We start from the raw sequence: 13618 nt of genomic DNA, 5'->3' as shown, positions 1-13618 counted from the left end.
TAGAGGGGTGGGATAGGGAGGGTGGGAGGGAGGGAGATGCAAGAGGGAAGAGATATGGGGACATATGTATATGTATAACTGATTCACTTTGTTGTAAAGCAGAAACTGACACGCCATTGTAAAGCAATTATACTCCAATAAAGATGTTAAAAAAAAGAAAAAATTAATTTTTAATTAAAATTTTTTTTAAATTCTAAAATTTTAAAAGATTAAAAATTTAAAGCATTAGGGCTTCCCTTGTGGTGCAGTGGTTGAGAGTCCGCCTGCCCCGATCCAGGAAGATCCCACATGCCGCGGAGTGGCTAGGCCTGTAAGCCATGGCCACTGAGCCTGCACATCTGGAGTCTGTGCTCCGCAATGGGAGAGGCCACAACAGTGAGAGGCCCGTGTACCGCAAAAAAAAAAAAAAAAAAAAAAATTTAAAACATTATATATAAAAATGTTGTTTTTCAGATTCTTTTCCATTATAGGTTGTTATAAGATACTGAATATAGTTTCCTGTGCTATACAGTAAATACTTGTTGTTTTAAATATCTTGGTTCATTTAATATATTGGTTAATGCAACTGGTTTATTTAGTAGGGAGAGACTGGTATCTCATGGCTTTAATTCGCACTTAATTACTAGGTAAGGTCAGTACTTTTTCATATATTTTGGCCATGTTTTCCTAGTTGTATGTTTATTTTTCTACATGAACTTCAGTATCAAATTGATTGGGTCCTAGAAAAGATTTAGTGGTTATTTTTATTGAGGTCATGTAAATTCATAAATTAACTTATAGAGAACTAATGTGTTTATGATACTGAGATGTTCCATCTAAGAACACTGGATGTTTTTCCATTTGTTTAAAATTCACTGTTGTATCTTTTAGAAGTGTTTCAAAGTATCCCCATATAAATTTTGCACATTTGTTTTTATGTTTACTCCTAAATACATTCTCTATATTATATTGTCTAAAGGGCAATTGTGTATCTGAAGCCTCTTTTTCTTTTAAGAAATTTATTTTATTTATTTATTTTTGGCTGCGTTGGGTCTTCGTTGCTGCGCACGGGCTTTCTCCAGTTGTGGCGAGCGGGGGCTACTCTTCGTTGCATGCGTATGCTTCTCATTGTGGTGGCTTCTCTTGTTGCAGAGCACGGGCTCTAGGCACGAAGGCTTCAGTAGTTGTGGCACAAGGGCTCAGTAGCTGTGGCTTGCAGGCTTTAGAGCACAGGCTTAGTAGTTGTGGCACACAGGCTTAGTTGTTCCGCGGCATATGGGATCTTCCCGGACCAGGGCTCGAACCTGTGTTTCCTGCATTGGCAGGCGGATTCTTAACCACGGTGCCACCAGGGAAGTCCTCTTATTTTTTGTATGCTGATATTGTATAATATTTTGCTATCTTAATGAAACTTTTTGTTGAGTCAGCTTTAATTTTGATTCTCTGAGGCTATTTAGGGTTACTATCATATCATCCGCATTTTTTTTTTTTTTACCAATTCTCCTGTCTCCTTTTATTATTAGCATTGGTTAATACCTCTAGTATCAATACAGTGTTAAGTAGTAATGTACATAATGGGCATCCTTTTCCTGTTCCTGATCTTAATAGAAATGCCTCTAGTATTTCCCCTCTAAGTAGATGGTGGTTTAGAGCTAAGATATATGATATATATACAAATAGGAATAGGAGTTGAATTTTGTCAATGATTTTTCAAAATCTAGGGAGATGATATTATTTTTCTCCTTAAATCTGTTAATATGGTATATACAGTTGACCCTTGAACAACATGGGTTTGAACTGTGTGGGTCCACTTATACTCAAATTGTTTTCAACAGTAAATACTATAGTGCTGCACAATCCATGATTGGTTGAATCCTCAAATGTAGAGGTGGGGATACAGAGGATCTTCAGATAATGGAGAAACTGTGTATACCAAGGGCCAACTATAAATTATTCTTAGATTTTTTAACTGCACAGAGGGTCGGTGCCCCTAACCTGCATGTTATTCAAGGGTCAATTGTACTATATTAATGAATTTCCAAATATTGAACCAACCTTGTATTTTAGGATTAAATTGTATTTGGACATGATGCATTATTTCCTTAATGTGGTGGTACATTCTGTTTACTAATATTTTGTTTAGTATCTGTCTGCTGAATTGTGTCTATCTAAAATGTTGAAGTCCTAAGCTACAGTACCTCAGAATGTGACTGTGTTTGGAGATAGGGTCTTTAAAGAGGTAATTAAGTTAAAATGAGGTCTTTAGGGTGGGTCTCAATCCAATGTGACTGGTTTTCTTATAAGAAGACATTTGGACCAAGACAGGCATGCATACAAATGAAAGGCCGTGTGCAGACTCAAGGAGAAGGGGGCCATCTGCAAGCCAAGGAGAGAGGCCTCAGAAGAAACAAAACCTGTTCTCACCTTATCTTGGACTTTCAGCCTCCAGGACTGTGAGAAAATAAATGTCTGCTGTTTAAGCCACCCAGTCTGTAATATTTTGTTCAGGCAGCCCTAACAAATAATAAAGTATCTTAGCCTTGATAATCATAAGTGACATCAGTCTGTAATTGTTTCTGTATTATTTTAATCAGGAATCAGTATCAACATTATACTGGCTTTATAAAAGTTTTCCCCAACATCACTTAGTTGAAGTTCATCCTCTAATAGACTCTTCAAGTGGGGCTCATAAACTCTGTTTTTCCCAAGCTTTTGCATGTTCAAATCAATTTTTCTATAGTCTTGATACTTGAAGGAGAATATAGTGGGTTGAATAGTGTCCCACAAAGAGAGATGTTCAAGGGACTTCCCTGGTGGTCCAGTGACTAAGACTCTGCCCTCCCAATGCAGGGGGCCCAGGTTTGATCCCTGGCCAGGGAACTAGATCCCATATGCAGCAACTAAGAGTTCACATGCCACAAATAAAGATCCCGCGTGCTGCAACTAAGACCCGGTACAGCCGAATAAATAAATTAACATTAAAAAAAAAGAGAGAGGGCTTCCCTAGTGGCACAGTGGTTGAGAGTCCGCCTGCCAATGCAGGGGACGCGGGTTCATGTCCCGGTCTGGGAAGATCCCACATGCCACGGAGCGGCTGGGCCTGTGAGCCATGGCCGCTGAGCCTGCGCGTCCGGAGCCTGTGCTCCGCAACGGGAGAGGCCACAACAGTGAGAGGCCCACGTACCACAAAAAAAAAAAAAAAAAAAAAAAAAAAGAGAGAGAGATATTCAAGTCTCAACCCCTGGTACCTGTGCATCAACTTATTTGGAAATTGGGTTTTTGCAGATATAATTATCTGCAAATCTTGGGATGAGAGTATCCTTGATTTAGGATGGACCTGAAATGCAATGACTGGTGTTCTTCTAGAGAAAAGAGGGTGAGATTTTAAACAGAGACACAGACATGTGAAGACAGAGACAGAGATTGCAGTTATGCAGCTACAAGCCAAGAATGTCGAGAGTTGCTGGCACCCACTGGCAGCTCGGAGTGAGGCATGGAACAACAGACTGTCCCTCAGAGCCACCAGAAGAAACCAATTCTGCCAACACCTTGATTTCAGACATCTGGCCTCCAGAACTCTGAGAGAATAAATGTCCATTGTTTTCAGCCACCAAGTTTGGTAATTTGTTACGATAGCCCTAGGCAACTAATACAGACTAAAATCTTTAGTTCATACTTTTCTTTTCTGTGCTGCTCCATGGTTGCCTTACTTTGTGTGTTACTTTGGAGAAGTCTGAAGTCTGAAGGCTGTCTAGTTCTCTTGCCCTTGCAAGTTATTTAACCCTTTTGCCTGGAGGCTTTGAGAATTTTTCTGTATCTTTAAGGTCTAATCTACCACAATGTCTCAGAATTGACCATTCTCCGTTAATTTTCTCAAGTGGCTGCGGGTTCTTTATCTATTTTTATAGACAATGATGGAGATTGGTATTTTATATTTATTTATTTATGGCCACACCGCATGGCTTGTGGGATCTCAGTTCCTCAACCAGGGACTGAACCCTGGCCATGGCAGTGAAAGCACCAAATCCTAACCACTAGACCACCAGGGAACTCCCTCATATTTTGCTTTTAGGTAATCTTTTGCTATCTTAAAAAATTTCTTCTTCCTTTTTTTTCTTATCTTTGTTTTATTAGTTAGTCAATAGTTTTAACTGATTTTTGAATAATGGTGAAAAATCCAAAAGTTACAGGACACCTACCCTTATACCCCATTCACTTCTCCCCAGAGGCAACCACTGTTCACTGTGTATCCTTCCAAATATATTCTATGAATATATGAATATTAGTGTATTTATATTTTTTGTCAGTGTATTTATATATATATATATATTTACACAAATACACTATATTATACATGCAGCCCTGAACCTTGCTATTTTCATTGTACATCTAGGGTATGGTTCCAAATTGGTGCATGTAGAGCTGCCTCATTTTTTTGAAGACCGCATGGTCTTCCATTGCATGAATGTACCTCAATTTATTTAACTAATGCCCTAATGCTGGACTGTAATTTACAGTCTTGCTATTATAAACAATACTGTAATAAATATTTGGTACATATTTATCATTCCACACATGTGGGAGTATATATATAGCCTAAATTCCTAGACGTGACACACCTATTAGAATGGCTAAAATCCAAAACACTGACAACACCAAATGCGGACGAGTATGTGGAGCAACAGGAACTCCCACTCATTGCTGGTGGGAACACAAAATATACAGACACTTTGGAAGGAAGTCTGGCAGTTTCTTACAAAACTAAACATACTCTAATGTTATGATCCAACAGTGGTGCTCCTTTATGTTTACCCAAAGGAGTTGAAAACTTACATCCACACAAAAAACTGCCCACAGATGTTTATAGCAGCTTTATTCATAACTGTTAAAATTAGGAAGCAACCAAGATGTCCTTCACTATGTGAATAGATTAATAAACTGTGATACATCCAGGCAATGGAATATTAGTCAATAATAAAAAGAAATGAACTATCAAGCCATGAAAAGTCATGGAGGAAACTTAAATGTATATTATAAGTGAAAGAAGATAATCTGAAATGCTACATGCTGTATGATTCCAACCATATTATATGGAATTCTGGAAAAGGCAAAACTATGGAGACAGTAAAAAGATCAGTGGCTGTAGGGGGTTGGAGGGAGGGAGGGATGAATAGGCAAAGCACAGGGGATTTTCAGAGCACTGAAAATACTCTCTATGGTACTATTACGGTGGATACATGTCATTATACACTTGTTAAAATCCACAGCATGTACAGCAGCAAGAGCGAACCCTAATGTATGCTATGGACTCTGGGTGATGATGATGCATCAATGTAGGTTCATCCATTGTAACAAATGTCCCATCTGGTGGGGGTGTGGTGGTTAGGGGGCTGCGCTGTGTGTAGGAAAAAGGGGTCCATGGGAACTCTCTGTACTTTCCACTCAATTTTGCTGTGAACATAAAACTGCTCTAGGAAAATAAAAGTGTATTTTTTAAAATCCTGGGGGCATCTGCAGGATCAAAGGATATATGCATTTACATTTTTAATAGATATAAGAGCTTTCCAGAACTACTGTGGCAATTTACATCAGCCTTGTCTATTTTTATACCTCACTCTCATCAATACAATATAGTTGAACTTTTTGATCATCACTAAATTGTTAAAGGAATAGGGTATCTGCTTGTCATTTTAATTTTCATGTCTCATTAAAAATTAGACAGAACACCTTTTTTTTTCTTTTTTTTAATATGTCTGAGCCATCCGAATTTCCTTTTGGGTGAAGTGCCTGTTCATTTTCTTTGCCCATTTTTCTATTAGGTCTGCACCTAATTTTATAGTTAAAAATCTACAAATTGGAATGGGAATGATGGTGTTAAGATCTTATATTTTGGATTGAAAACTACAGTTATCATATACCCTGCAGTCAACCTTGCATCTTTAAGCATGAGGTGAAACTAGAACTGAATGAGAAAAGTAATAGGGTATGGGTACGTTTTCTGTATATCTGGGTACAACCTCAGCCTCTTAACATGAGAAATAATACCATACCTAAATGTTATAAAGAGCATAGAAGCAGGTGCACCGTCTAGTTTCATTTATGCTGTCTTTTGTGGAACAGTCCCGAGCTACATTTCATTAGATCATGCAAGGTTCTTTGTGTAGTCTGAAATCTGGACAGCTGCTGAACATACTTGTTGGTATAATAAAGTTAAGCACTGTACCAGATGTGATCTGCAAACTGACTATTTAAAGTAGCCTGAATAGGGACTTCCCTGGTGGTACAGTGGTTAGGACTCTGTTCTCCCAGTGCAGGGGGGCCGGGTTCCATCCATTGTCAGGGAACTAGATCCCACATGCATGCCGCAACTAAGAGTTTGCATGCCACAACTAAGGAGCCCACGTGCCACAACTAAGACTCAGTGCAACCAAATAAATAAGTACATAAATATTTTTAAAAAATAAATAAATAAAGTAGCCTGAATAACTCAGTTGCTTTTTTGGCCAAACATGAGTAAGTGGACAAACAGTGAGCATGTGTTGCAGTATCAGACGAGATACTGACCTTTGTACTACTTTCCTAGAGCTACCTTAATAAAACAAAAACAAACTGGGTGTTAAAACAAATTTATTGTCTCATGGCTCTAGAGGGTAGAATTCTGAAATCAAGGTTTTGGAGGGCCACGCTCCCTTTGAAACCTGTAGGGAATCCCTCCTTGCCTGTTGGCAGTTTCTGGTGATTTGTTGGCCATCTTTGGTGTTCCTTGGCTTGCAGCTGTATAACTGCCGTCTCTGCCTTTGTCATCACGTGGCATTTTCCCCGTGTGTCTCTGTCTTCACATGGCCACCTTCTTATAAGGACACCCTACTCCATCTCCAAAATGACCTCATCTGAACTATATCTGCAATAACTCTATTTCCAAGTAAGATTCCATTCTGAAGTACTGGGGCTTAGGATTTCAACATACCTTTTTTGGAGGGACACAATTTAACCTGTAACAACCTTTCTCTAGAATCTTTTGGGAGAAGGTGAGAGAGACAAGGTAAAAGCCAAAGAGGCTGACACCTTCTACATACATTGCATTCAGCCTGCCTGAGCCATATCGGCATTTGCTGTAAGCACAGGGTGGATGACTTACCAAAAGCTTAATTTCAGAGGAACTTACAAAGCACTTCTGCCCCACGTGGATCCTAGTCCTTTCGTTTGTGATTCATTGAACTGTATGCTCCACCTTCAGCCATCACCCTGCCACCCTGTCCCTGACAGGACGAGCTGCAAGCTGCAGAGAAAAAGAAATGAACTAAGAAGGGTCAAATGATCCCCCATTAGATCACAGATCAGACTGCAGGCCGGGGAGACTTCTGTCTGCTTCCCGTGCTATTGTGCTCCGAGGGGGGCCCCCTCCTGTTGTCCACCTTGTCGCCCTTTGAGAGCGACGAGGACCCACACGTGGAGCTGTTCCTGAAGTAGTCTCAACTGATCTCAAGTTTCAGCCAAAAGACATCCTTTTTGAATTCGACACCTACTGGCCGCCTAACCTATTAAGCATCTATTCACCAAGGGCCAGATTTTACTACTTGGTTCAGTCACCCCTCTGCCGAGAGCCCTTTCTGTCTCGCTGTGGGTAGCATCTGAACTTCTGCTTGTTGTCTCAGAATTAATGTGCAGCCTTTCCTTGCTTTCCTGAGGAATTTTGTACTACTAATCCACTCACATCTAAGTGGCTTTTTCCCTTCTTTCCCAAAGTCACCTTAGAGCATTTCTTGCCCTTTTCAGTGGCCAAGGAATTTTATACTAACTTCTAAAAAGGCAGTGAGAAGTTATCCTTATTTTAAAATGGGAATACACACACACACACATACACACACACATATATATATAAAATTGCCAATATATATTGAATATATATATTTAGAGCAGGCCACACTTTCACTTTTTTTTTTTTTTGGTGTGATGACTATATAAGTCCAGATGAGCTTTCAGCCAATTATTATTCCCTGCTCCATTCCCCCACTGTATTTTTTTTTTTTAAAGAGCCACGGATGTTTTCTTTAGATTCTTTGCTAGTAAATAAAAAAATTCTTGCCTTGAATATCATATGATAGCTGGGTGGGGTTTTTTTGTTTTTTTTTTTAAGCATGACAGTTTTGTCAGGGATAATTTTCAGATTATCAACTGACTGTTAGAAATGCAAGCAACACAGAGAGTTTTGGTTTTTTCATCAGCTACACTTCAGGTATTTTTCTTTTGACTCCAGGCCCCAGAGATTGCTGGCTGAAAAGGCCTGGCGGACTTCATTCCAGGGAAGGCAGAAAGCAAAGGCCAATCCTGCCTTCCCCAGCGATCAGCAGCAGTTTTCTGGAAAGTAGGAAACAGAAAAGAAGAGGAAGATTAGATTTGAGTTAAAATTGTCACTTTCTCTCCAACTGGGAGAAGGTCATTCTCTGACATGATGTGGGGTATGAGGCACTGTATCTCTCTTGTTTGCAGAAGTCACCTAACAAAATCTTTCCCAGTAGGACATACCTACTCATAAATCAGCAGCGTCAGCTTCAATCACAGCTTGCATTCTAGAATGCAGACACCAGGGAGAGGCTGACCTAAGGTAACCTGGGGGGACTCCATGCCCCCCTGGCTCTCAGAGGTTGGAATTTAGAGGATGGCATGCTTCCTGCTGTCTTCACAAGGGCATTTAGAGAGCGATTTAATCCCGCATTATCTTTCCATTATGGGTACTTCTCCTCAAAAGTCCTACAGTCTTTATCTACCAGGGCCCCAAGTAGGGGGCGGTAAGTGAGGCACTCTCCTAGGGGCAAAATTTAGGGGAACCCTAAATAGCCCCAGTAATCAAGATAAACGGTATTTTAACGCAAAAAAATTAAACAAACAAATTGGCAAATAAAGCTGCTAACTGCTTGATTTTGGAAATAAAGCTTCCAGGGCTGGGACCAAGGTGAGGAGAGAGAGGTGGGCTCGTACAAGTGCGGGGGCAGATCCTGCATTTGATATTTTGATATATTGTTCATTATGGGGTTTTTTGCATTAATTTTGGCCTTTAAAAATTTTTTAACTAAAATACTTATCTTGATTATTGACTTTTTTTTCCGAATCCATAAATACTGCAACTGAGGCAATTGCCTCTCACTGGCCTCACCCGAGTCCCGGCCTTTAAAATACTGACGAGTCAACAAAAAGCTATCCACCTTCCCGAACCACGACTCTTAGATAAGGACCAGGCTCCGGGGTACAGACACCCTGCCGTGAAGTCTCCGCGTCCCAGTGGGTTTAGACCCTCCCCTCCTCCTTTCCGCGCTCGGGTATTAAAACACTGCGCGTTCTGCCCGGCCTTGCTCGGAGCGGCCGGCGCGCCCGGGCCACGTCCGCTCCCGCACGTCTGTCCACGTTAAGAGATGACCCCTTCCCTCTCAGAGACCCAAGTTTCACTCACCGCCAAGCCCGTCCCGCACAGCGGTCCCCAGGCCCGCGCACTGCCGGAGCGCGCTGTCCGCCCTCCTCTTTCAGGCGCCGGGCCCGTGTGATCGCGCCTGCGCGCTCCGCCGTGCGCGGGCGTGAGAAAGGGCCCGCGCCGCCCCCAGGTTCTTCCGGAGGGGCAGAGGAGGGCGAAACTGCTCCCCGCGCGGCAGTGCGCAGGCGCAGCGGCGCGCGGCGCTTTCTTCCGCTTCAGCCACCGCGGCTCCGGCGGCGCGCCAGTCGCTGGGCTGCCCGGTGGGGGGCGCTGCGGGCCTGGGCGCCCGGGGGTGGTCGGGGCCGGGCTAGCCGCCCCGGGGCGGGGCCGCGCGGGCCGGGATGGGGCGGGCGTCGGGGCGGGGGTCCAAGCCGGCGAGCGGCGGCGGCGAGCACAGGAGAGGCTGCGGACCGAGGCGCAAGGTTCGGACGCGGCGCCATGCGCGGCCCCCCGGCCTGGCCGCTGCGGCTGCTCCTGAGGCGGGGCCCAGCCGCCCGCGCCCCCGGGGCCCGGCCGCCGCCGACGCTTCTGGCGCCGGCGCGGCTTGGGGACTCGGGGCCATCGCTCCTCGAGGGTGGCGAAGCCGCGCGAGCCCCGCGGTGCCGGGCGGGCCGCTGCCCGGGCGGGGGTCCCGGCAGCCCCGCGGGCGGCGCGGGCCTGGCGCGGCTCCTGGCGCTGTGGACGCGGCCCTCCGGGCCCTCCAGGTGCGGGGCACTCGCCAGGCCCGGCGTCCCCCGGCTCCCGCGCGCCGCGCTCCCCTGTGGCCCAGCGGCGGTCGCGCGGGCCGGGGGCGAGGCTTGGCTGCGCGAGCCGGCCTTGCCTGCGGCCGCGGCGACCCCCGGACACGACCCGCTGCAGCGGCCCGTGGCTGCCGGGCGCTCGGAGGCCCAGAAGCTCCTAAGGCTGGCGCAGCCCGAGCGCCGGAGGCTGGCAGGTAGGGCCCCCGTCCCCTCCCCTCGGTCACCGCGACCTTACACACGCGAGGTCCGGGGCCGCCGAGAGGGGCACTGCGGTGGCGGCAGGGGGACCCGGGGCCACTGGAAACGGTGCGGAGGACGGGGTGCCTCTACCTGGGCGTCCCCACCTGGAGCGCGGACAGAGCGCGCCTGCTGTAGCGGTGTGGAGCCGGCAGGCCCGCCGGGAATCTGCTCCCAGAGCTAATGTTTGTTTTCTTATCTTGATACATATTATACAAATGGGGTAGCATCTCAGTGTTGCAGTTTTCGGGTCTGTTCCGTTTTTACTTTGCTGGCGTTCTCAGAATGACCTGGGTTTTTTCCTCGTATCTTTGTAAAATTAATCCTAGCCCCAAATAAACCAATGTTGTCATATGTGCGTGCTTCAGGCAAGTTTATTAAGCAGCCAACAATATTTTTACTCTGTGAAGCAAAGCAGTGTAAACTTTTCAGGTTTGTCCCCTGCTTTTGTCTCCTGGGTGGTAGGCAGGAAGTTACTAAGTTCTTATCAGAAGAGTCAACACTGGTCGTGATCAGTGATCTGTAAACTCCAGAAGTGTTGAGAAACTGTGACTCATAACCCAACTAAATCATAATTAAGTAATTTTTAAAAAGAAATCAAAATGAATATTTTTAGGGCTTCCCTGGTGGCACAGTGGTTGAGAGTCCGCCTGCCGACGTAGGGGACACGGGTTCGTGCCCCGGTCTGGGAAGATCCCTACATGCCGCGGAGCGGCTGGGCCCGTGAGCCATGGCCGCTGAGCCTGCGTGTCCGGAGCCTGTGCTCCGCAACGGGAGAGGCCACAACAGTGAGAGGCCCGCGTACCACAAAAAAAATATATATATATCTTTAGAAACAAAATCCAGATAAACAGATTTTTGTATAGCTTGTCATTTTAGCCATAAATGGAGAAATGTTTAAATGCAAGGGCCTTGTAAGATCTCAAAGGTTTTGAGACTTCTCCAAGTCTTCGTTTCTTTAATAAATATTGAGTCTCATTGTGTGCTAGGCCCTTGGGTTCCACTGATGAGCAGGAAGAAGCATGGTTCCCGCTCCTGCTGGGGCTTGCAGCTTAGTGGGGGAGAAACATTGATGAAAAGATATGTGACTGGAGATAAAACTGCACATGTGATGAGGGCTTGCAAAGAGGACTTGTGAGGTTCTTAGGCTTGAAAGAGGAGAGAATCCCACCTTTTTTTGTTACAAGTCCATTGCTTTAGGAAGGATAGTCCTAGAGAGCTATTTGTGAGGTAGGGCAGGTTGGTGCCGTGGAGGAGGGCAGTAGAGTGGGAACATTTATACCTCTCACTGACTGTTACAGTTTAGGGGGATTCTTGGTATTACTGAGGTATAAAGAGAACTATCTCATCGCTCAGTTGGTTGTGCGTGTATTTTTATGGAAATAAAGTTTTTTTCCTTTTTCCTCTTTTAAAAGAAAATTTTGAGGCTAGGAGCTCTCACTGGCCTGTGAGCTGCTTGGGAAAGGGGCTGTGTCTGCCTCATCTTTCTGTGTCTAGTCCTTAGTGCGCGCGCGCGCGCGCGCGTGTGTGTGTGTGTGTGTGTGTGTGTGTGTGTGTACTTTTAAATCAAGAGGCCAAAAACAGCTGAGTTGAAGAGAAGGAATTCCAATGTTAATTTCTTAATTTTTAGGAAAAGGAATACAAAAATCCTTTTTCAAAAATTCCGCTGTACGTTTGAATAACAGTGTTTTCATCTGTGTTCAGTAGTTTGGTGAGCATGCTGCCTGAACTGTGTGACCAGAAAACTTTGGTCTTAAGTGATTTGTGTCAGAAACTTTAAAAACAGGGTCCGCCATTTGAAATGTTTATAGGTATCTGCTGAGAACAGTCATTTCCATTTCTCTTCTAAAGGAACCACAGTCCTCGATGCTCTCCGCGGCCCCTCCTCCCTGTGTCTCACTTTATGTAGGAATTTGCAGATATCTTCCAACAGCTGTGGCCTACAAGGTTGCTCTGCAGTCTTTTTTCACTGATAATTCTTCGTCTTATCACCTAGGTCACAGGAGTCTTAAAAGATGGAGGAGCTCACTGCAGAGCCCCTGTGGGCTGATGGGATAAGAGGTAACTGGTCAGAGCCGTCCTGCTGGGCCTGGCAGATAGAAGCGGCTGCTGGGGCTCCCAGGGAGTTAGAGGCAGGCTGCGCCGTGTGTGGGGTTGGGAGTTAGGAGGGGGCCGTGAGATGCCGATGGAGGGTCTCTGTGCGGCGGGCCCGGTGCAGGGGAGCTTGTCTTGCTCACACTTTGCAGGCAGGCCCCTGGTCAGATGTGGCAGGTGCACGTCCAGCCCTCCACCCCCAGGGTGTTCACTTAAACACTGATAAGGGCCTGTGTGGTTTGAGAAGAGGACAGTTCTCAGAACCTGATGCCCGCCAGGAGCTTTTGCTGCATTTGTAGTTACATTTTATGGAGATAGACCGTGACGTGACCAAAATGAACAGAGTGGTGAAACCAGTGGGTGCGGTAAGCAAGGAGAGGGCGAAGCATGTTTCCTGCAGCCCAAGTCGGGACAGAGGGTCTGACAAGGACAGCACTGGTGGGACAGTGAGGCTGAGCCTCCGCAATGGAGACTGCTCCAGAAAGCCCTACGGAAGTACCACATTGCAGAGAAAACATGAACATTCTGTATCTGTGCTGCGAAATGTGCTAGTCAGAGTTGACTCAAGTCGGAAATACACGCCAGATTTTGAAAGGACTTAGCATGGAAAAAGAATTGTGAACTTTCTTTACTTTTTAATGTTCATCGCATGTTGATTAATATTTTGGATATATTGGATCCAAATATACAAATAAAATACAGTATTAAAATTAATTTTACCAGTTTCTTTTAAATGTGGCAGCTGGAAGATTTTAAGTTCTGTGGGCGGCGCCCGTCGCGTGTCTGCTGGACAGGAGCACCCGATGCTCTGGCCTTGTCCAGACCTTTGTTCTCCAGGTCACTCCACGAGCCTGCGAGGCTTCCTCACCCTCTGCTTCCTGCTGGCTGTCAGCCCCCTTCACCTCCTGCCCTGGCCAGCTTAGCTAGATGCCAGGCTAGCTCAGCCTCCAACCTGCACCGGGCCTCTACTCCTTTGTTCCCTGTAGACACAGAAAGCTGCTTTCCTCCTCTGTCCCACCCGTCAGAGAGTGGAGCTGCTGGCAGGGACACGGGTCATTCCTGACGCCTTGCGGTGACAGCTGTAATATAGATAATAGCGGAT

The 13618-nt window shown here is 45.4% G+C and overlaps 1 protein-coding gene across 5 annotated transcripts in view; it reads left to right on the top strand.

The window, feature by feature from the left end:
- Window positions 1–9768: 9768 nt before the first annotated feature.
- The window catches only part of ABCB10 (ATP binding cassette subfamily B member 10), a 32701-nt gene continuing 28851 nt past the window's right edge, over window positions 9769–13618 (top strand). For 4 of the 5 annotated variants that reach the window (XM_060125611.1, XM_060125610.1, XM_060125609.1 and 1 more), the window contains exon 1: window positions 9884–10379. In XM_060125611.1, coding sequence (XP_059981594.1) covers window positions 9884–10379 — 496 coding nt within the window. The other variant, XM_060125612.1, reaches the window with a different exon arrangement.

Source organism: Lagenorhynchus albirostris, chromosome 16, assembly GCF_949774975.1.
Source record: "Lagenorhynchus albirostris chromosome 16, mLagAlb1.1, whole genome shotgun sequence".
Taxonomy (NCBI): domain Eukaryota; kingdom Metazoa; phylum Chordata; class Mammalia; order Artiodactyla; family Delphinidae; genus Lagenorhynchus; species Lagenorhynchus albirostris.
The sequence above is the reverse complement of the archived record's forward strand: the minus strand, read 5'-3'. Positions and strand labels throughout refer to the sequence as shown.